This window comes from Sinocyclocheilus grahami, unplaced genomic scaffold (genome assembly GCF_001515645.1).
Source record: "Sinocyclocheilus grahami isolate Dianchi unplaced genomic scaffold, SAMN03320097.WGS_v1.1 scaffold42.1, whole genome shotgun sequence".
NCBI classification, from domain to species: domain Eukaryota; kingdom Metazoa; phylum Chordata; class Actinopteri; order Cypriniformes; family Cyprinidae; genus Sinocyclocheilus; species Sinocyclocheilus grahami.
The window spans coordinates 512,084-535,273 of NW_015505221.1; the positions used below are offsets into that span (position 1 = coordinate 512,084).

Below are 23,190 nucleotides of genomic sequence, written 5' to 3' on the forward strand. Positions count from 1 at the left end.
GGGGAAAACCCCAGGTCATGATCCTGAATAGACTTGCAACAGTGCGCGTCAAACGTTCCCACTGTGACGAAAGCTCTTATGGAGGTGGTTTGGGCGTGTTTTATACTAATTACTTACCTCAGGCACCCGGTCGCTCATTTAGAATACTCAAAAAGCATTAATAGAACGGGGTCAAGAGCAAATTACGTACTTAATACACACGTGTTGTGATTTAGATGGGATTTTTTTCGAGCGAAGTTCTCCTCAGCGTATAAAGACAAATAAGTTGCATAGGTGTAGTCTTTAGTTAATGATACCCACTTTGTTTGTTTTTTTGTACGTTTAAATGTGTTCTTATTCAAGACACTCATTTGCAGCTTGTCATGGAAGTAAAACTTTTACTGGCTTGTTTTGTTATGTTTCTGTTGTGGGGGAAGACTCATCTATTGGACTACTTTTTTTAACATTAAAGTAGCTTAATAAACACGTATTTTTGCTAATTATTTAAATTGAACGTTAGTTAGTTTCCAATATAAAGATTTGAAAAATTCAACTTTTATATTTTGGAGTGTTGTTTTTATGCAATTATTTAAAATATGACAATAGCTTTAATGTAAATGGGGGGGGTATTTTGAGAAATAATGCAAGTGGTATAAATTAAACATTAGTTAATTAAATTTATTATAAAGATTTGAAAAGTGCAACTGCATCTATATTTGTTTATTTGCAATTAATTTTCTTTCTCTCTCTTGACTTCCTGAAGATGGTGCCCAGTCTCGATCTGAAGGACGAGAGTTTGCCACTGTGTTCATGCAAAACTATGTTTCCCCTTTGAACCAGTCACTTTTTCAGCTTTATATCACCTCTGTGAATTCTAATTGTCAAGTCAAAGTCCGCGTGCCCAGTCTCAGTTTTACCCAGGGGGTGCAACTGACTGCAGGTCAGGGCTTCACTGTGACCCTCCCCGTACAGGTCGAGCTGTATGGCACCAGGAGGTCCCCCAAAACTGTCCTCATTCAGGCATCTGATGACATAACGGTTTTCTCACTCAACTCAAAAGAACACACGGCAGACACATCCCTGGTCTACCCCTTGAGTGAATGGGGTACTGAATATTTTGTGTTCACCCCCACCAACTCCCCTCCATCCATGCTGAAGGAGTTTGTGCTTGTCAACAGTAAAAAGCAGAACACTGTGGAAGTGTTCCTTAAAGCGGCGGTCCGGTTCGAAGGTCACTCATACGGTGTCGGCAGTAAACTAGTTGTAGTCCTGGACCCTTTCGAAAATGCACAAATTCAAAGCCAAGGAGACCTCACAGGAACCAGCGTATCCTCAAAACTTCCCATTGCCGTGTACTCGGGCCACATGTGCACGTGGTGCTTTTCTAAGTGCAATCACGTTTATGAGCAACTCCTGCCGGTCCAAAGCTGGGGAACTCACTTCCCGGTTGCTCCATTTAGCATTCAGAGCCAGTTCGACAGCATCTATATCCAAGCATCACAGTCAACTAATATAACCACTCAATTCGGCTGTACTACATTAACTGACGTTCTTCAGCGTGGTCAGGTTCTAGAGTACAAAATCCAGTTTCCAAATGGCCTTAACATCATTGCTGACAATGGAATTCAGGTGTTTTTTCTGTTTAATGGTGTGCAAACATCCCACGGTGTCACATACGGCCCATTTCTGTTAAATCTGCTGCCCAAGAAACATTTCTGTTCTTCATACACCCTTGACTGGGTAGCTGGATTTGACAACCGAGCTCTCCTGATTGTTCCTACTAATGAAAAAATGGGGATTATTTTGTCTTTTCCCGGGAGTGTTCAATGGAGGGTTATCAATGGCAGCGACTACTCCTGGACTGAACTGGTTTACCCAGCTGATGCATACAGACACGAAGTAAGCCATCCAAACGCTTCCTTTGTGGTGTACAGTGTGGGTGTAATGCAAGTGAATGGATATGGAGCTCCAGCCCAATGCACCGATCAAGGTATGTCAATAAAAACATTTTTTCCCTTCGGTTTAAAAAAAAAAAAGAATAAAATCATCAGCATACATGTGTTGATGGTGTAATCTAGCCAGATTCATTTACACTTATGTATGTGGCAGATGCTTTTATCCAAAGCGACTTAGCATTTAAGGAATATATATAGGCGTATGCGCATTTCTATCAGTTCTTGCATTCCCCAGGAATCAAATCCATGATTTTGGCAACTCAAGGAAGCTCTGTTGTTTGCGCAATAGGAATGAATGAGTTGTGTGTTGTGTTTGTTTTTTTTTTAAACAAAATTCATCACATAGTTTCATAATGAATTTCTCAAAAGACAATGTTCTTGATTTTTTTTTTATTATTATTATTATTATTATTATTATTATTATTATTATTATGCCTATTTAACCAGGTGAGACCCTCACTGAGATTAAAAATATTTTTTTACAGGAGTGTCCTGCCTAAAATAGGTGGCCTAGTTATACAGATACATGTATAACAAACAACAAAATATAATTTTAAAATACAGCCTTAGAAGCATTTGCAAATCAATTAATCATTTTCTAGTGCATGCATAAGTGTTTTAAAATTACTGAGACACCTTAATTTAAATTAAGTGTGCTTTCTGAGCTTAAAAACATATACACTACTTGAATGACTAATTTATGCTGCATAAATAACGTGTACCTTCTGGTTGTTTTTTCTGTAGATGTGCCAACACCTAACACTTGCTTCAACATCATCTGTAGTGAGGATGAGGAGTGCCAGATGAAGGGTCCCTACCCCACCTGTGTGAAGAAGCCAAACGGAATCTGTTGGGCAATGGGCGACCCTCACTACTGCACATTTGACCAGCGTTACTTTGACTTCATGGGCACTTGCACATATGTTGTCACCAGGAACTTGCAGGAAAATGACAGTCTTCCAGCTTTTGAGGTCCTGGCTAAGAATGAAAACCGTGGTGACACAAGAGTCTCTTACGTGGCACATGTAATTGTGAATTTTGGTGGTATCATCATCAGCATTGAGAGTTGTCAGCCTGGGAAAGTCAAGGTAAACTTTTTTTTTTTTTTTTTTTTTTTTTTTTTTTTTTTTTTTTTTTTTCTTTACTTCCCTTCCCTCCCCTCCCATGCTTTGAGTATTGATAGTTTTGTCTTAAAATATTTTAACATCTTAAGCCTTGCATATCAAGACATTCATTATAATTTATCATTGTATGTCCTTTTTATAACAATTACTCTACTCACTACTTAATCATTGGCCATTTTCCCCCTTGTTTCAATTAATCTAATGTGAAGTTGTTAAAGAGGTTTATAAACAATATTGTATCAATATTTTAAGTATGTAGAGTTTAATCTAGATTTCACAGATTTATGAAATGTATATTTTCTGAAAACAAATGTTATACTTTGGGTTTTTACAGTTTAGAGTGACTAATTGACAATTATTCTATGTTAAGTAAGTTAATATGGTTTGTGCAGATTGACCGGAGTGTGTGGAGCCTTCCTGTGGTTCTTGATGATGTTGGGGTGTCCATGTTCCAGTCCGGCAGCTTCATCACCATCCTGTTTTCTTTTGGGCTGAGTGTGCAGTATGACTGGGACCACTATCTCATGGTCTCCCTGCCCACTGTCTTCATGGACCAGGTCTCTGGACTCTGTGGCAACTTCAATGGTGATCCTAAGGATGATTTCACTATGCCTTCGAACACCCAGGCTGACAGTGCAACAGAATTTGGCCGGAGTTGGAAAGTTCATAACTTAACATTGGATGAGGGCTGTAGCAATGATGGTTGGAACCTTGGATGTGATGCTGAATCACTTAAGCAATGGCAGGGTGAAAAGTACTGTGGACTCTTAATAATGGCACCATTCAGTCAGTGTCATTCTGTTATTGAGCCACGTATTTACATCCAGAACTGCATGTATGATGTTTGTATGACAGAAGGGCAGAGAAGCTACTTATGTAAGGTGTTCGAGGTCTATGCAAGTGCATGTCAACATGTTGGGATACAGCTAACCAACTGGAGAGAAGCAGCCAATTGTTGTGAGTAGTTTTACAGATAGTTGTCCAGCATACTTGATATCTTTGTTCAAGATCATGACACCCCCACTCTCTGAATGTCTTCAGCTTACAGATGCCCAGAGAACAGCCATTATGAGTTTTGTGGTAGCGCTTGCCCTTTGACCTGCATGGGCCTCGGGTCTCCTGTGAACTGCACATTACCCTGTGTCGAAACATGCGCTTGTGACCCAGGTTTTGTTCTGAGTGGATCTAAATGTGTACCTTCAGCCCAATGTGGCTGTTCCTACAATGGACACTACATTCCCGCTGGTGAGACTTTCTGGGCGGATGATGCTTGTCAGCGGCTTTGTCGTTGCTCCAAGGAGGGTGGACATCTAGAATGCCAGGATGGAGGCTGTGGGACAAGACAGCACTGCCAGGTGGAGAATGGCATTAGGGATTGTTATCCCGTCTCTCAAAGCACCTGTATGGCACTGGGCGACCCCCACTACTACACCTTTGACGGGAATCATTTCGACTTCCAGGTACTATTCTATTGGCATGAGAACTGTCACTTTTAAACGCTTAATGGTAACTAAAACCTTGCTGTTTAAATTAAGCTACAAATAAATGTTAAATCAAACTTAAATTAAAATGGTTTTATTTCAATTTTAGTTTATTTTTAGTTATTTATTACCAGGAAATTACTTGCACTAATTACTAAGGGTGTTTTCACACCTGTAGATCGATTGCTTTGTTCCAAAACAGGGATTCAAATGATTACAATGTTGCTTTTTATTCTTGGTGCGGTTCGCTTCACACAGCAAAGTTTCTAAACGGACCAAATTTGTTAATACAAGTCATGCGCGAGTAAACTGTTCTCTCATTGGTCAAAGTCCCACGGTTTATTTTCTGGGATTCCACTGAGCTGTCATCTGTCAGAATGGAACAATATCAGCTTTGCGGGCTTATTGGGTTTTTTTTTTTGTTTTTTTTTGTAGCTGTCGTTAATTTATCATTATGAGCAGGAGTCCAGGATTGATTGGGAAAACATTTTTAAAATGCACACTACAAAGAGCAATAAGACGGCATTATAAAACAAAGTGCGCTTTAATTTTTGAATGGCAAAGACGTGCTCTCCCACCGACATTCACAGGTTCATTTTGAGGTATTAGCAAAACAACAAAGCTAATCCTTTTCACGAAACGTATGTAATTACCCATTATACATTGTGATATAGCCTGGTCCGTTGGATCGGATTGCTTTCTCACTACAACCGAACCGCTCCAGAGTTAGTTTTCAATCGAGCCGAGACCACCTCGTTCGGGCGATCTCGGACCGATTGTTTTGGCGCGGATCCGAGTGCGATTGCCGTGTTCACACATGCCCAAACGAACCGTGCTAAGGGGGGAAACGCGCCAGGTTCCGAAACAACAGGCCATGTGTGAAAACACCCTAAATATTGAAGTATAAATATAAAGTAGTAATTGACAAGCACTGTTACTAAAACTTTAATTAAAATGGAAGTATAATTAAACTGAAAACAAAAGTGAAATATGTACTGTATATGCTATAATACACTAAAATAAAGGGGTAGGGCCTTTTTTTTTTAATTTGTTTTGTAGATAATTCCATGTGTCTGGATGAGTAGCTTTCGTGAACAATATTATTTTCTCCCTTCAGGGTAACTGTGTGTATCAGTTGGTTGGGCTTAATGTCTCCGATCCTGGACTGGTGCCCTTTGATGTGCTGGTGCAAAATGACTTCCGGGGAAGCAAAGTGGTGTCATTCACTAAATTACTGGAGATCAGAGTGTACAATACCACCATTGTCATTGATAGAGAATACAGTAGTTTTGTTACCGTAAGTTCTAGTTGCATGCTTTAAACATCTAGCAAACTATTTAGTCTTTCTATATAGCTTTCCATAAGTTATTTCATTAATCAAAATTACTTTCTTTTTCAGGTCAATGGTGAGCTGTTGAACCTTCCCCTCAATCTTTTTGAAGGTCAGATTTCTGTTTTCAGAAGTGGCTGGTCTGCTGTCGTTCAAACCTCTTTTGGTCTCAAAGTCACGTTTGATTGGAACAGCTTTGCAACCGTCACCGTCCCCAGCACCTACATGGGTGCCATCTGTGGCCTCTGTGGGAACTACAATGGAAATCCAGAAGATGATCTGACTGTCAGAGGAACGGCATTACCTGCTTCAGGATCGTTGGAGTTTGGTGCCAGCTGGAGTGTAGCCGAGATCCCAGACTGTGTCCATGGCTGCACAGAGAGTTGTCCGGATTGTGACCCGACCAGAAGGAGTGTCTATGAGACGTCTGATTTCTGTGGGGTGCTGCGTGACCCAGAGGGGCCTTTCAAGGACTGTCAAACTGTGCTGAACCCTGCTCAGGTTTTTGAGGATTGCGTTTATGATGTCTGTTTGTATAATGGAAGGAGAGATCTATTATGCCAGGCCATAACGGCATATGTATATGCCTGTCAGGCAATGGGAAGGACCATCAGCCCCTGGAGAACTGCTGAATTTTGTGGTGAGAAACCTGGGGAAAATTTTACCTATACCTTTTTGAGAAACCGTATAGGCTACAAAGCGATATTTTGTCCATATTTAAGAGGTTTTATAGGAGTAGTGGTAAACTTTCAAGACCCTCTTGTTCCATTTATTTCTACAAAGTCCTTAAAGTGATATTCAACCAAAAATTAAAATTATGGTTATCTGCTTACCCCCAGGGCATCCAAGATGTAGGTGACCATTTATTCAGTAGAAAACCAATGAAGATTTGTAACTCAAACGTTGCAGTCTGTCAGTCACATAATGGAAATGAACAGGTATCACGGCTTTGAGAGTAAAAAAAACAACATACACTAACAAAACCAAATTAAACCCTGCGGCTTGTGACGATACATTGATATGTAAAGACACGAAACGATCGGTCTGTGCATTACCGCCACCTATCTCTCAAATGGACCATTGACACTCTATCTACAATCTCAATTAGGAGTGTCAATGGTCCATTTGAGAGATGGATGGTGGTAATGCACTTACAAGTCTGCAATCCACTGTAAAGCAAGAAGACGCGTCACGCGCTGGCTATCGAGGAAGCGCTCCGGACAGTTCAGACATTGCAGTGCATCAGAGGTAAAAAAAACAATATGAATACTGCTCAGTTTCTTGCACCGACCGATTGTTTTGTCTTTGCACGTCAATGTATTGTCATGAGCCGCAGGGTTTAATTAGTTTTTTTTGTTGTGTGGGGGGGTTGGGGGGTTTTAACTCTCAAAGCCGTGATTCCCATTCACTTCCATTTATAAGACTGACAGACTGCAACGGTTTCAGTTAATCTTCGTTTGTGTTCTACTGAAGAAACAAAGTCCCCTACATCTTTGATACCCTGGTGGTAAGCAAATAAACCTCAAATTTCATTTTTGGGTGAACTATCCCTTTAAGAAATATAAAGCGGAGCACAAAAACAAAGATTATAGCACCCTTCTATCCTTAGAATCTTTGTTTTTAATTGTTTTTAAATGTTAGTTAATTCTGCATAAGGGTGTTGAGTTCAAAATCAAACCTGACATGCAATCTAGACTAGGTGTTTTCAGACTTGCTACAGCTTGCCCCCAAAAACTATTTATAGTAGTATACTAATATTTTCATATATGAAGACCTATTTAAAAATATGGCCTGCAGTAGAAAGAAATCATTGGGATGCATCACATGATTTGAGAACTTGTAAATTGCCTAGATTTATATTTTTCCCCCCTTTTAATTTTTCTGTGGACCCCAATTTGATTAACCCCAATCAAGCCCACCATTGATTACCAGAGTTCATAGTTGCATTTCTACTAGTTCTTGCTTGACCTCTTAATTAGGGCCCGAGCACCGATGATGTGAGGACCCTATTGGAATTGCTCAGTTTCTTATTATTCTTCCGCTTGTTCTTCAAAGTGAATCGCATTTTTGAGGGCCTAAACATGCTCCAAAACTCATGAAACTTTGCACACGCATCAGAACTGGTGAAAATTTACATCTGATATGGGTTTCAGAATTGGGTGTGCCAAAATGGCTCGATAGCGCCACCTATAATATTTCAACGAAGTGCCCCTCGAGCTACGTTTCACGTACATGTACACATACGTAACACCATTACCTACAAAAAAGTCTCTTGGTACAAAACCCAACAGGATGTACGTTATTTTGAATTTACTGTACAATTTGTGCATTTTTTGACATTTCCAGGCCTCGTACTTTGACGAACTCCTACAGTTTTAATCGGATCATCTTCAAATTTGGTGAGGGTCATCATAAGGCCTTTGTGACGTTAAATTGCGAAGATTGAGTTTTCGTCAAGGGGCGTGTCCCTGGCGGCCTGACAAAGTTTGATGTTTCGCCAAGAAACAGGAAGTTGCTGTAACTCAGGCAAGCAAGGTCTGATCTGCCCCAAACTTCACACGTTTGATAGGTGTTATGTCCTGAACAAATACCCATGCCCATATTCAGTTATAGTCATAGCACCACCTGCTGGAAACAGGAAGTCACATGCTTAACACTGCTATGGACTCCTAGGAACGTATTAAAAAGTGTCAGCAAGTGTTAAATAGGCTAGCAACATGCTAGAAACATATTAAAACAAGCTAGCAACACTTAGCTAAGTGCTAAAGCATGCTATTAATGCAGTGAAACCAGTTACTGTAACTCAGGCATGCAGTGTCCAATCTGCCCCAAATTTAACAATTCTGATAAGAGTCCTGTCCTGAACACATCTACGTGCCCGTTTTCCATTATAGACATAGCGCCACCTGCTGGCAACAGGAAGTGACATGCTTAAAACTGTTATGGACTTCTAGCAACATATTAAAAAGCGTCAGGAAGTGTTGCATAGGCTGGCAACATGCTATAAACATGAAAAAACATGCTAGCAACATGTAGCTAAGTGTTAAAGCATGCTATTAATGCAGTGAAACAGGAAGTTTACATCTCAGTCATGCAGTTTCCAATCTGCCCAAAACTTAACTTGTTTGATGACTGTCCTGGCCTGAACACATCTACATGCAGAGATTCACTTTTAGTCATAGCGCCACCTATTGGCAACAGGAAGTGACATGTTTAACACTGTGCTGCACTATTAGCAACACAGTAAAATATGCCATTGTGTGCTAAAGATAATAGAAATGTGCTCAAACATGCTAGCAACACTTAGCTAAGTGCTAAAGCATGCTATTAACACCAAACCGGAAGTTGTTGTAACTCGTGCATACAATGTCCAATCTGCCTCAAACTTCACATGTTTGATAGGTGTTAAGTCCTGAACAAATACCCATGCAGAAATTCAGTTATACTCATAGCGCCACCTGCTGGCAACAGGAAGTGTCATGTTTTACGCTGTAACGAACTACTCCTAGAAATTTAATGACATCAACATTTTTTTTTGGTCAGACTAATCTAAAGGCCTTTGCGATGTGAATTTGTGAAGATCTTGAGTTTTCGTTAAAGGATGTGTCAATGGCGCCGTGACAAAGTTCGATGTCTCGCCATGGGAATAAAAGTTTTTGTAACTCGGGCATAAAATGTCCGATCTTCCTCAAACTTCACATGTGGGATAAGACTCCTGACCTGAACAGATCTACATGCCCATATTCAGTTAGTCATAGCACCACCTGCTGGTAACAGGAAGTGACATGCTTAACACTGTTATCGACTCCTAGGAACATATTAAAAAGTGTCAGCAAGTGTTAAATAGGCTGGCAACATGCTAGCAACACTTAGCTAAGTGCTAAAGCATGATATTAATGCAGTGAAAGAGGAAGTTACTGTAACTCAGGCACGCAGTGTCCAATCTGCCCCAAATGTCACACGTTTGATGGGTGTTATGTCCTGAACAAATACCCATGCCCAAATTACATTATTCCCATAGCGCCACCTGCTGGCAACAGGAAGTTACATACTTAACACTGTTATGGACTCCTAGGAAAATATTAAAAAGCGTCAGCAGCTGTTACATAGGCTGGCAACATGCTAGAAACATGCTAGCAACACTTAGCTAAGTGCTAAAGCATGATATTTATTCAGTGAAAGAGGAAGTTTTTGTAACTCAGGCAAGCGGTGTCCAATCTGCCCCAAACTTCACACGTTTGATTAGAGTCCTGGCCTGAACACATCTACCTGCCCGTATTCGGTTATAGTCGTAGCGCCGCCTGCTGGCAATAGGAAGTGACATGCTTAACACTATTATGGACTCCTAGGAACATATTAAAAAGCGTCAACAAGTGTTAAACAGGCTGGCAACATGCTAGAAACATACTAAAACTTGCTAGCAACACTTAGCTAAGTATTAAAGCATGCTATTAATCCAGTGAAACAGGAAGGTGATGTAACTCAGGCATGCAGTGTCCAATCTGCCCCAAATTTGCTGCTTGCAGCTTTAATTGTTTTTAGAATTCGATTCAGGACTTAACCCATCACATGTCTTTTGTTTTGTCAGGTGTTCAGTGTCCTGTCCACAGCCACTATGAGCTCTGTGGCTCTGGTTGTGAAGTCACCTGTCATAGTTTGGCTCCTCCCACTGGCTGTCGTAGCCCCTGTATGGAGGGCTGTGTGTGTGACGAGAGCTACATCAGGAGTGGGGACCGCTGCGTCCCCTTCTCTCAGTGTGGGTGTCTCTATGGCAACCGCTACTACTTGCTTTACCAACAGTTCTATCCTGACAGTAACTGTGAGCAGGTGTGCACTTGTTTACCAGATGGCCAGGTATGAAGACGCACTAAACTGAGGCTGTACTTCGGTTTTAGAGTTGAATTTGATGTGTGCTTGTTTTAAAGGGGTCATATGATGCATTTTTCTTGTTTTTCTTTTCCTTTAGTGTTTTTTTTTTCTAGCTGTTTGTGCATGTAGAGATCTGCAAAGTTACAAAGCTCAAAGTCTCCCACAAAAGGATTTTTTCTATCTAAAAGAAGAAAACGCCTTTATTAAATTTTCCCTCACATATCTACGTCACTGTGGAAATAGTTGCATAATACTACCCAAATGGATACACACAGAAGGCATGGTTTCAGGCATATGAGCGGCATTTGAGTCGGGGGGGGGGGGGGGCAAGAAAAAAAAAAATATATATAAATGAAATGAAAACTTTTCTCGGATGCAAGCATCAAAACAATGCCCTACCGTATTGCAACGCATCAAAGCAGTCAATCCAACACAGTCATGAATAACTTGGAGGTTGCCACCATTTAGTAAACTGAACTAGCTTTGGCTCTTGCTGCTGACTTGAAGGGTGTGCCATTTGTCACTTGAAATGTTTCAGTTTTTGAATCGTTACCAAAGGCCAGACACGTGAGGAAAAAATAAACGATCAGTTGTGTGACTATATTCGGTCATAAATCGCATACCATTCATTGCTCAACTTTCTACCGTCCGTTACTGGAAATTAAATGAAATTACTGGTTGATATGTCCCGATCTCAAAGTTTACACACTCTTTTGGTCCGTGGATTAGATCTTGCTCGGGACGCATGCTGTCTGTGGAGGTTTGGCCAGGACCGGTTCCAGAATTTAACATATTTTATGTTCCGTCCATTGCCAATCACTGCTATTTTGAGAGTGAATCCCGCATAAATATGCGGGTGTCATTCCCGAAACTTTGCAGAGTGTAGCCTGTGTCCGAAAAACGAAAGTTTCATACAAATTCTGAATGGATTATACATTCATTGCTCAACTTTCTACCGTCCGTTACTGGAAATTAAATGAAATTACTGGTTGATATGTCCCGATCTCAAAGTTTACACACTCTTTTGGTCCGTGGATTAGATCTTGCTCGGGACGCATGCTGTCTGTGGAGGTTTGGCCAGGACCGGTTCCAGAATTAAATCACCATATTTTATGTTCCATCCTTTGCCAATCACTGCTATTTCAAGAGTGAATCCAGCATAAATATACAGATGTCTTTCCCGAAACTTTGCATGGTGTAGCCTATGTGTCCGAAAAACAAGTTTCATACTAATTCTGAATGGATTATACCCTAAAAAGTGGCCAAAGCTTGCTCCCTTTATCACTAAAAAGCATCACTCATCTTTGTTCATGGCAATCTTACAAAGTTACATTATAATCAACGAAGCTCTCTAAACTGCACAATGACTCTTATTTACATTGTGTCTGCACTAGTCATGAGATGATTCACGAGCTTGCAAAACTGCACTTAAAAACTGCGGCGCCTTCAGCGGTGAGTGAATTCTGACAAAGCGTTTCTGATTGGCCATTGCGGTCAAGAAATCAACAGATGTCTGCGATTGGTTCCGTTGCTCAACGCTGCAAAAACACGTTGAGGGTATTCGGCATTTGGCTGAAGCGGGGTGACATCAGGGATTCCATGACTAACAATTTGGGGGGGGGGGGGGGGTTTCCCTGACAAAAAATGTGGGGGGGGGCAACCCCCCCCCCCCCCCCCCCCCTTTTATCACCCATTCGGGTATCGCTGTAGTGTTGATGCTATTCTATTACACCCAGTACACAAAAATAATGAGCTTTGAAAATGGCATCACATGATCCCTTTAAGGAATTGGTCTCATATGACTGATTTCTGAGTTTCTCAGTCATATGAGAATTGTATTTCATTGCTCTTTTGAAATGAGTTCAGTCTGTTCTGTTTCTAACTGTTTAAAAAAAAAAAAAAAAAAAAAAAAAAAAAATTGACTTGTGGCCAATGGTAAATATGCCAATTGTTTTTGTTTGTTTGTTTTTTATTTATTTATTTTTAGTATTGAATTTTCTAATTGTGTAATAGCCTTCTGATGACTGCTTCATTTCTTGATACTAGTTACTGAAGTTTAATACAATGCTTTTCTTTCCACAGGTGGTCTGTAATAAATTGTCTTGTGGCCCCTATGAGAAGTGTGAGTTGATGGACGGCGTTCGCAGATGCCAGCCAATTGGGCAGGCCATTTGTGAAGCTTCTGGAGACCCACACTATGTGTCCTTTGATGGGATGCGCTTTGATTTTCAAGGCACCTGTACCTACATTCTGTCCCAAACCTTTGGCCTGGAATGGACCAACCTGACCCCTTTCTCCATCCAGGTGGAGAATGAGAGATGGTGGCCCAATAGTTATCAAAAAGTCTCGGTTACCAAGCAAGTGGCTTTAACAGTCTACGGCAGCACCATCATCTTAAGGCAAAACGAGCCCCAGATCTTGGTTAGTGCTGGTTTGTCTGCATTTTTTTTCTTCAATGAAGCTTCCATAATGCCTGATATGCAATTTATTAATTCCACTTTTTTTTTTTTTTTTAATTGTTGAATAATTTGTATGACCCTAACACGACACCATTCCCACAGATCAATGGGGTTCTGACTAATCTTCCATACAGTTCAAACAGTTTAAATGGCTCCTTGGTCCAGGCCTATAAGGACGGTGTTAACTATGTCATCAAGACTGGCTTTGGTCTCAAAGTAACCTATGACCTGTCTTACTATGTCACTGTTACCATCCCCGGCAACTACCGCCGCAAAACCGGTGGACTCTGCGGCAACTTTGACGGAGACCCTTCCAATGACTTCAGGCTGCCAGACGGCAATGTTACACAGGATGTGAATATATTCAGGAGAGCCTGGAAAGTGCATGTCCCCGGAGTGGTGTGTGAGGAAGGATGTGAAGGCGACGCATGTCTGGACTGTAATCCTCGACTGAAAGCCGTCTTTGAGAAGCCTCCCTACTGCGGAGTTCTGGTTGACCCTAACGGGCCGTTTGCCGCCTGTCATACTGTGGTGAACAGTTCTGCTTATCTGAATGATTGTGTCTTTGATGCTTGTGCTTCTGACGGCAACAGCAAGGTGGTTTGTGACAGTCTGGCGAGATATGCTTTTAGTTGCCACACAGCTGGGGTCGGTATCCAAAACTGGAGGACAGACTCTTTTTGCCGTAAGTGTTTAGATATTTAGTGATAATTAACTATCACTCTCTGAAACTTAAGTGACTGTCTGTTTTTTTTTTTTCTTCACTGTATTCCAGCAATGTCATGTCCCGCTCACAGTCATTATGAGCTGTGCTCAGACGTCTGCTCTGCTGCCTGCCCTGGTCTGACTGCTATAGTCCAGTGTTCCAAAACCTGCGCAGAGGGCTGCACTTGTGATAATGGTTATCTTTTTGATGGCCAGCAATGCGTTGAACACCAGCAGTGTGGGTGCTATGATCAGGGACACACGTATAAGGTGGAGTGATGGCTTTGCGTTTACTGTAGGGACTTTGGGTGTGCACGCATCTTGGCTTTTCTGTGAGTGTCCATCTGCATTGCTTTGCATTCTCACATTGTGTTTTCAGGCTGGAGAGGTGGTTTACCTGGGCAACTATAAGCAAATGTGTCGGTGTGATCCTGGGAAGGGACTTACCTGTGATGGTAAGATGTTACTGAAGGCAAAGGGTGTTGCTTTGGTCTATTATTAAATGGGAAATTTTGTTCCGTTTCTTCTCGCTGTTTCTGTTTACAGATCCTTGTCGAGACCTCCACTGTCGTGAGAAAGAGACATGCCGCTTTGAACGTGGCAAGGCTGTGTGTGTGCCCCTGTACAGCAGCATGGGGTGCTTGGCATGGGGTGATCCACACTACCACACCTTTGATGGCTACAAATATGACTTCCAGGGCACCTGCAGATATGTCTTGTCTAAGACCTTTGGGAATCTGAGTGGACTGGTGCCCTTCTCAGTAACACAGAGCAATGAAAACCGTGGCAACCCTGATGTGTCTTATGTGCGAGAGGTGGAAGTTACTGTATATGGCCAAACTCTAACCTTAGTGAAGCACCAGATGGGACAGATCATGGTAATGAGTCACTTAATTTACAGAGGTTTTCACTAATATTGTAAAGATTCTCACTTCATCACTTTTGTTTGGAAAAGTATTTTTATGCAAGTGTATTGAGTGTTTAAGAATGAGTGCTTTTATTTTATTTTTTATTTTTTTAAGTATAACATTGTCAAATATTTTAAACATGTTTCAGCAAGAATTGAAAATGGTTGCTTTTATCAATATTTTGACGACTTTTGTCCCTGTAATACATTTTATACAAAACCAATTTGCAAAGTTTTTTTGCCAAGTATTTATGATGTTTCAAATATATTTTGCCCAATTGTAATTTCTGTTTTGGGACTTTTTCATATCTGAAAATGTATTCCTGCACTTGAATCAGACATTTCCATTTAAACAGCCTCGTGTTAATGATTCTGACTTTCCTGTGTCAGGTGGATGGTTTACGGTTTTATCTTCCATTTGAACTTCATGATGGCCGTGTGAGGGTGCGACAGAGTGGCAATGCTGCTCTGTTGGAAACCGACTTTGGTCTGCGTGTCTCTTTCAACTGGAACTCAAGGGTTCACCTGCATCTGCCCAGCAGTTACTATGGAGTTGTGTGTGGCCTGTGTGGAAATTTCAACGGTAATGGTGAAGATGAGCAAAGAGACCCTTCTGGAAACCTTCTGCCAAGTCTGTACCAGTGGGCAAAGAGCTGGAGAGCAGAAGACCATGTCACATCTTCATGTCACGATGGCTGTGAGACCGATTGCCCAATTTGCTCTCGTGACCTACATGCCCTCTATGAAACGGACGCTTTCTGTGGTGTCCTGACATCAACAGGCCAGAGTGTCTTTAGTGCATGTCATGTTAAAGTGAACCCACAGGCGTTCCAGCAAAGCTGTGTGTATGATCTGTGCTTCAATAACGGAGACCGACGACTTCTCTGTCAGGCTCTGGAGACTTATGTCGATCTGTGTCATCAAGAGGGTGTCGTCATTACAGATTGGAGAGGGATATTCAATTGCTGTAAGTTTGAAATGCTCATAGTGCACGTTTGTTTCCTTAAATTTAACCATGAACCTCTTCTTGTTCTTCAACAGCTATGAGCTGCCTGCCCAACAGTCATTATGAGGCCTGTGCGCCTCAGTGTCCAGCGACGTGTCCGTACCCAAATCAGCAGCTAAATTGCACAGATACCTGTGTGGAATCCTGTGTGTGTGACAGCGGATTTGTCCTCAGCGCTGGCACTTGTGTGCCCACCAATCAATGTGGCTGCTTCTATGAAAGCGCTTACTACCAACAAGGCCAAACTTTCTGGGCTGATGAAAAGTGTCATCAGCTTTGCAAATGTGACCAAAGTTTGGCTGTTGTGTGTCATGAATCGTCTTGTGCCCCTGATGAGAGCTGCTTGGTCATTAATGGAAGTCGTGGCTGTCATGCAATGAGTGCCGCCGTATGTGTAGCGGCAGGAGACCCACATTACAGCACATTCGACGGACTCCATTTTGACTTCCAGGGCACATGTGTGAATCAGTTGGCAGCCCTATGCATTGATAAAGATGGTCTGGTACCTTTTAATGTGACCATTCAGAATGATCATCGTTGGAGCAGCGCAGTGAGCTTCACCAAGATGGTCAATGTGACTGTGAATGGGTTCACCATCACATTGACCAGCGAACATCCGTATCAATTACTGGTGAGTACGGTCACACAAGATACACCTTATACACACTAGTAAGGCCGAGAACCGTTCTTATTCAGAACTAGTTTCATCAAGACAAAAACTGATATTTGGTTATGTTTTTGGTTCACACACTTGTTTACAGTATTTTAGCATGGAATATCATGCTAAAATACTGTTTGCTGTGCTACACTCTTAAAAATAAAGGTGCTTCAAAAGGTTCTTCAAGCGATGCCATAGAAGAACCATTTTTGGTTCCACAAAGAACCATTCAGTCAAAGGTTCTTTTAAAGAACCATCTCCTTCTTACCTTTTTGTAATCTGAAGAACCTTCTTTTGCCACGAAGAACCTTTTGTGAAACAAAGATTCTTTATGGAACCATTTAGACCAAAAGGTTCTATGGCATCGTGAAGCACCTTTATTTTTAAGAGTGTACTCTACCGTGCCACTGTCAATATCATGCTGTTAGTAGATGGTGTTATGACACTGCTGAAGTCTTATTGCTAATGGCATTCGTGAGGTGGCTCTTTGAAGTGAATCAACTATAAAACAGTTTCACATACAGCTTGAAACTTACTGATACATTTAGTGGGAAAATTAGCCTAAAAATTGCGTGCCAAGTCTCAAATTTGTATTGAGAATAGTTTTAACAATGGAAGCTTTAAGGTCTCCCAGTGGTTTTCCACTAAAATAATAGCTCGGTGGTTTAAAGGTGAAGTATGTTTCTTCTCTGAAAATTCTTTTTGTAATTTCGCTAAGAGATACTAGCAAACCACCTTTTGCAAAGACTCATTTCAAGTGTTGTGCCTCCCCCTTAGACGTTACAATCTCCGCTCTTACAGGTCTATAAAACTGAAGGCATTTCTCTGTAGGCTGCTTTCAATAAAAGGTCCAACATATTAGCTTACCTATCAAGAAGGAAACTACAAGTTTGGCATCTCAATTAAAACCCAGTCTCTCTCCATCTTGGTTAGTCTTGGAATTTTAGCTTGCACTTCTGCAAGCAAATATTGGCTAATTTTCTTTTTCTCTTGTAACGCATCAACCATGGTCCAAAAATGGGCCAGTTTTCTTTTCCTCTTGTAACGCATCAGCCATGATCCCACAACGGCTAAACACCCTCTGGCTCAGCCTGCTACAGTATCAAACTCTCCCTACTGGTTGAGTTGGAAAGTGATTGACCAATTTGAGCGGACCGATCTCAGATTTGATGGTGCCCAGTAGGCTCAGTGTTTGTACTTTTAGGGAGATAAATCCATGAATGGTACACTTGGTGGTCGATGAACAAACTTGGTTAAAGGGGTAGTTCACCCAAAAATTACTCACCCCCCCCACGGTTTCCCAAACCTGAATGAATTGTTCCTTTTGAACACAAGATATTTTGAATGTTAACCAAACATATGCTGGTAGCCGGTATGCAAGTCAGTAGCCATCATTAACTATTTTAGTTACATTCTTCAAAATATAATTTGTTAAACTGGAGAAGGAAAAAAACACTTCTAAAAAAAAAAAAAAAACTAATTTAAATATTTGAAGCATTACCAATATTAATAGCAGTCTTAACTACTTATTGTAACTTTAACTCAATTTTCACTGTACAATAGTATTAAACTTAAGCTTTTTGTTATTTTGTTTTTATATAATATTAAAGATGTTTTCTGTGGTGTAAGTGTCTCATGGGCTGTATTCAGATTGTGCCCTAACCTAGAGTGTTTGATACTGTATAACCTGAAATATGAGCTCTTTTGTGGTAGTAATGGTGTGTGTGTTTTTTTTTTTTTTTTTTTTTTTTTTTTTTTTTTTTCTCTTTTTAGTTTGATGGCCAGTTAGCAGAGCTTCCTCTTTTGATGCAAGATGTGTTTGTAGTTGTCCGGAGTGGTAACATTGCTGTTGTGAAGACAAACTTTGGTCTCCAGGTGACCTTTGACTGGTCCAATGTGGTGAGCGTCACTTTGCCTAAGAATTACAGTGGTGCAGTCTGTGGACTCTGTGGAAACTTCAACGGTGTTGCTCAGGATGACCTTGCAATGCACAATGGTATGATGGCACCCAATGCCAGTAGTCTGGGACAGAGCTGGCAGGTTGCTGCAACACCTGGCTGTTCCTCCGCTGGTTGTGTTGGTGCTGGATGCTCAACCTGCACTGCGACCCAGAGGGAGAACGCCCAGCGCTACTGTGAGATCATCACAAACCGGACAGGGCCTTTCAGAGAATGTCATGCTCAGATTGATCCCAGATCTTACCTAGAGGATTGCATATTCGACACCTGCCACTTCCAAGGACATCAGGCTGTGTTATGTGACGCAGTGGCAGCCTATGCATCTGCTTGTCAGAGTCAAAATGTCACGGTTTACCCGTGGAGAAATGCTACATTCTGCCGTAAGTAACTTACCTTTTTCTTTTTTGGTTGTGTGCTACATAAAGCTTGTTTTGAAAACCTGAGCTCTTGGTGTGTGTGTGTCCCATGCGGGTGAATTTGTTTGCTGTTCAATGAGTCAAACGCAATATTCTTAAATATATTTTATGCAGAAGAAATATGCATACAGGTTTGGAACAAAATTAGTAAATTCTCTTTTGGGTGAACTATTCTTTTAGGCTTAAGTACACCTTTTATATTCTCTTTTAATAAATACTGAAAAGTTCATTGTATTTCCGTTACTGAAATTGTATTGGTAGTTTGTCAACAACACTGGTCAAAAGACAAACTGAATGAAATAAAAATGAATACTGTCTCTGATCTATCACAGCTCCATCCTGCCCACCCAACAGCCACTACAACCCCTGTGCTCCAGGCTGTACCGAGACCTGCGTTAATCTCTCGGTGCACAACTGCAGCAGACCCTGTGCTGAGGCTTGCCAGTGTGATCGGGGTTACATTTTGAGCGGCCAAACCTGTGTGCCACAAGCAGAATGTGGCTGCTTCTATCGGGGACGCTATTATAACAAACACCAGATGTTTTACACCCATGAGCAATGCTTGGAGCGCTGCGTGTGTGGGCGAAATGGAACGGTTTCCTGCCAGAAATCAAGTTGTGCTCCAGGAGAAGCTTGCAGGGTGGTGGATGGAGTATTGGGATGCCACCCTGTCAGTTATGGAAGATGTGTGGCGACTGGTGACCCTCACTATTTTTCTTTTGATGGCAGAATTTTTGACTTTCAAGGCACAAGTGTTTATACACTCGCTAAGGTGTTTGATCAGGGCAAAGGATGGCTGGTGAATTTTTCTGTGCACTCCAAGAATGAGCAGATTGGAAACCGAGGGGTTTCTCTCATCGAGACCTTGACTGTGACTGTTTACAACCTGGCAATCCGCATCAAACGAGGTGAACGCTGGAAAGCCATCGTAAGTCTTCGCCTCAGATTTTTTTTTTTGAGTAAGAAATTGTAAATTTTATTCAGCAAGGATTAAACTGATCACTTATATTAAATTGTCATTTTTATTCAATAAATCTTAATGTGTGTGTATATATCAGTTTCCACAACTATTAAGCTGCTCAGCTGTTGTCAACCTATATAGAAAAAAATGTGTTGTATCTTGTGACAAGACTGGAGTAATGGCTACTGAAAATTCATCTTTGCCATCACAGGAATACATTTTTAAAATATTAAAAACATAAGTATTTCTTAGTAATCTCATAATAGTTTTACAGTATTTGATCAAATGCAACCTTGGTGAGCATAAAAATTAAACTATTTGACCAAGTATAAGATTCTTAACTTTTACATATTAAGAAATTAACAAGTTGGTAACTTAATTTCTTCATTTGTATACATTAAGAAAATCTTGGTGAAAAATGCGTAATGTACGTGGCGATAATAGAAAAATTAAGATGAAATGTTGCTGTTGGTTCTCTTTGACAGGTGAACAATGAAATTGTCACCCTCCCTTCATCTTTTGGCCATCAAGTCACCATTAACCGGGTTGGTCAAAGTGTCCAAGTGCAAACCGATTTTGGCTTGAGAGTTCTGTATGACGCCAGTTACCACGCAGAAGTCCATGTACCCTCAAACTATCAAGGCCACATGTGTGGACTGTGTGGAAACTACAATGGCAACCCAGCAGATGACTTCTTGTTGCCCAATGGCACACAAAGCACCAGTGTCAATGCATTCGGACAGGCGTGGGCATTGCCAGGAACTGGTGTTCAGAGCGGAGGTGCAAGTTCCCCGCAGCAGTGCGATCAGACCAAAGCTGAGAGTTACCGCAGAGGTGATGCCTGTGGCCTTATGGCAGCTGTCACTGGTCCGTTCAGTGCCTGTCATGATCAAGTGAATCCTGAGCAACATGTGATTAACTGTGTATTTGACATGTGTGTCATGGATGGAGACAGAGCGATGCTGTGTGAAAATCTTCAGGCTTATGCCATTATCTGCCAACAAGCCGGGATACAAATCATGCCATGGAGAAATGGTTCATTCTGTTGTAAGTTAAGCCTTTTATGATTTGTCTTTGTTTTTACATTGAAACTTAAGTGTTTTGAGCACCAATTTGGCATATTAGAATGATTTCTGAAGGATCATGTGACAGACTATTAATGGCTGCTGAAATTTCAACTTCATTTTAAAATGTAGTTGACTCCTGTAATTTTAAACTATAATTTCAAAATATTTAAGGTTTTTTAAATAACCGCATGTTGCTTTTTTTTTTAAAGCGGTGGACTGTCCAGCTAACGGTCACTATTCACAGTGCTCTAATAACTGTGCCAATACCTGTGCCAGCCTCAGCAGGACCATTAACAACTGCCCAGATATTTGCATGGAAGGCTGTCAGTGTGATGAAGGTTTGCTCTCAGATGGTGACGCGTGTGTACCTGTGGGAGACTGTGGATGTGTCCATAATGGCAAATACCTAAAGGTGAGAATTAATGCTTTTCATAAATATCGATAATGATAAAAATGATTATGGTCTAATATGAGCTGCTTCTCCACCCCCTTTTTTTTTTTTGAAAACAAGCTTTTGCCACAGACTTTAGAAGTTCTGATTCTCCTGATTAAATGGCAGCCATTCTAGATGCCTTTCAGAATTATTTCATGAATTTTCTTAAATCCATGGTTTAGAATATTTTTACTAACGTAAAACATTGTTCAAGCTGAAATGCACCATTTCTGCAACATAAGAATTTATATTATTCTACTTATAATTAGCCGTAATCTTATCCATATAACTATTTTCTCTACTCCTTTTAGGTTGGTGAAGTCTTAATGACTTACACCTGCAACATGAAGTGTGTGTGTCGTGCCACTGGGCTGCTTGAGTGTGTGAGCCAAACCTGTGCCAGAGGAGAGATCTGTGAAGTTCGGGATGGTCAGCGAGATTGTTACACTGATCAAGGCCACTGTGTATTTGATGCCAATGACCAGTTGCAGTCCTTTGATGGTGTGAAGGGGATGGTGGAGCGGCCGGGAGCCTTTCAAATGGCTTTCTTATGTGATCAAGAGTCTCCTGACTGGTTCCGTGTGGTGTTAGATGTACATGCATGTGCTAGGAATGGTTCCGGTAATGTGACAATGGTCCACATCTTCTTCCAGGACATGATCATCACAGTCAACAATTACAGGCATAGCTGGGTCAGTGGAATGTTGAATTAATGGACTTAATTCGTTTTGGTTTAAAGATTTAGTGCATTTTGACATGAAACCGCTGAGAAAGTATTTCTCTCATTAAAACAGGTGAATGGAAAGAAGGTCTCCTATCCCATCATGCCTAAAGAGGGGGTGTCAGTCTCATACACAAATGAGGCTGTGATCATTGAGAAAATGTCTGCCATGAGACTGACTTACATTCACACTGAAGGGATTGTGCTATCCATTAGCAGAGACCTGACAGACAAAGTTTGTGGTGCTTGTGGCAACTTTAATGGAGTCACTGCAGATGATATGACAACTTCTGATGGAAGAAACTCCACTATGATGTCTGTGGTTATATCATCCTGGCCGGCTCAAGACTTCTTTACATGGTATGTGAGTGCATGTGTATGCATATAATTGTGGTACCTTCATCGACATTGCCAACATCACATTCTGTTAAATATCAGTGGCTAACCTATTACTTGTCGCATGCTTTTATTACAGTGTGTAACAAACCTGGAAAGACTTCGCTCACACAGATTTCCATCTAATATAGGAGTTGTAAATTTGTATGTATTGGGTTTAGAATGATGCTTTGGTGTAAACTCAATGCTTTTAGTCTGATCTTGTTACTGCATTTTTACGAATTGAAATTGTGCACATTAAAATACACTTCTGAAATCTTTCTCCAAAATTGTGTAGTGTTTAGCGTAAGTTCTTGATTCGGCATGCACAAAGCCCCAGTATGGCAGCAACCAGCAAAGAACATCTTGGTTTTTGATTTGCCGACCATAGTATATTGAATTTCTAAAATAAAATCATAAGATTCACCATAAAATGTAAGTTTTTGGATTCCATATATATATTGGCAAGTTTTCAAGAGTATGTAAAGATTTCTGATGAACATGCATGGATGCATTTCCGAGTAAGATCCAGTGTATATACTAAAGGTGCCCAAACTTTTCACTATGAAGATCTAAAAATCAAACTGGATTCAGACGAAGACTACAGGGACTTTGATTCAGGGCAGAGGGCCAAAAGTAGATGTTTCATATCAGAATTAATTCTTTTTTTTTTTTTCTTTTTTCTCTTCGCCCCCTCTTAAAATCTAATTCAGTTCTTATAGTCTCTCTAAATTTCAATGAGTGAAAGAAGTGCTAAAACAAATTTTAAACTGAACCTATGCTCAT

General features: G+C 40.9%; 1 protein-coding gene and 1 long non-coding RNA gene across 2 annotated transcripts in view; both read left to right on the forward strand.

The window, feature by feature from the left end:
* The window catches only part of LOC107582219 (IgGFc-binding protein-like), a 24,390-nt gene extending 1,700 nt beyond the window's left edge, over positions 1–22,690 (forward strand). Inside the window, exons 3-23 of the mRNA XM_016267967.1 lie at positions 1,724–1,969; positions 2,679–3,022; positions 3,451–4,015; positions 4,100–4,518; positions 5,657–5,836; positions 5,939–6,509; positions 10,458–10,723; positions 12,821–13,159; positions 13,300–13,882; positions 13,973–14,172; positions 14,282–14,357; positions 14,449–14,780; positions 15,200–15,776; positions 15,851–16,446; positions 18,247–18,811; positions 19,180–19,775; positions 20,294–20,855; positions 21,085–21,287; positions 21,620–22,000; positions 22,103–22,389; positions 22,505–22,690. Coding sequence (XP_016123453.1) covers positions 1,724–1,969; positions 2,679–3,022; positions 3,451–4,015; positions 4,100–4,518; positions 5,657–5,836; positions 5,939–6,509; positions 10,458–10,723; positions 12,821–13,159; positions 13,300–13,882; positions 13,973–14,172; positions 14,282–14,357; positions 14,449–14,780; positions 15,200–15,776; positions 15,851–16,446; positions 18,247–18,811; positions 19,180–19,775; positions 20,294–20,855; positions 21,085–21,287; positions 21,620–22,000; positions 22,103–22,389; positions 22,505–22,511 — 7,895 coding nt within the window. The 3' untranslated portion in view covers positions 22,512–22,690. The remainder of the gene's footprint in view (positions 1–1,723; positions 1,970–2,678; positions 3,023–3,450; positions 4,016–4,099; positions 4,519–5,656; positions 5,837–5,938; positions 6,510–10,457; positions 10,724–12,820; positions 13,160–13,299; positions 13,883–13,972; positions 14,173–14,281; positions 14,358–14,448; positions 14,781–15,199; positions 15,777–15,850; positions 16,447–18,246; positions 18,812–19,179; positions 19,776–20,293; positions 20,856–21,084; positions 21,288–21,619; positions 22,001–22,102; positions 22,390–22,504) is intronic.
* On the forward strand, positions 8,720–9,512 carry LOC107582220 (uncharacterized). Its single transcript, XR_001608930.1, has 2 exons — positions 8,720–8,749; positions 9,302–9,512. It is a non-coding gene; the product is annotated as an uncharacterized lncRNA (long non-coding RNA).
* Positions 22,691–23,190: the final 500 nt, after the last annotated feature.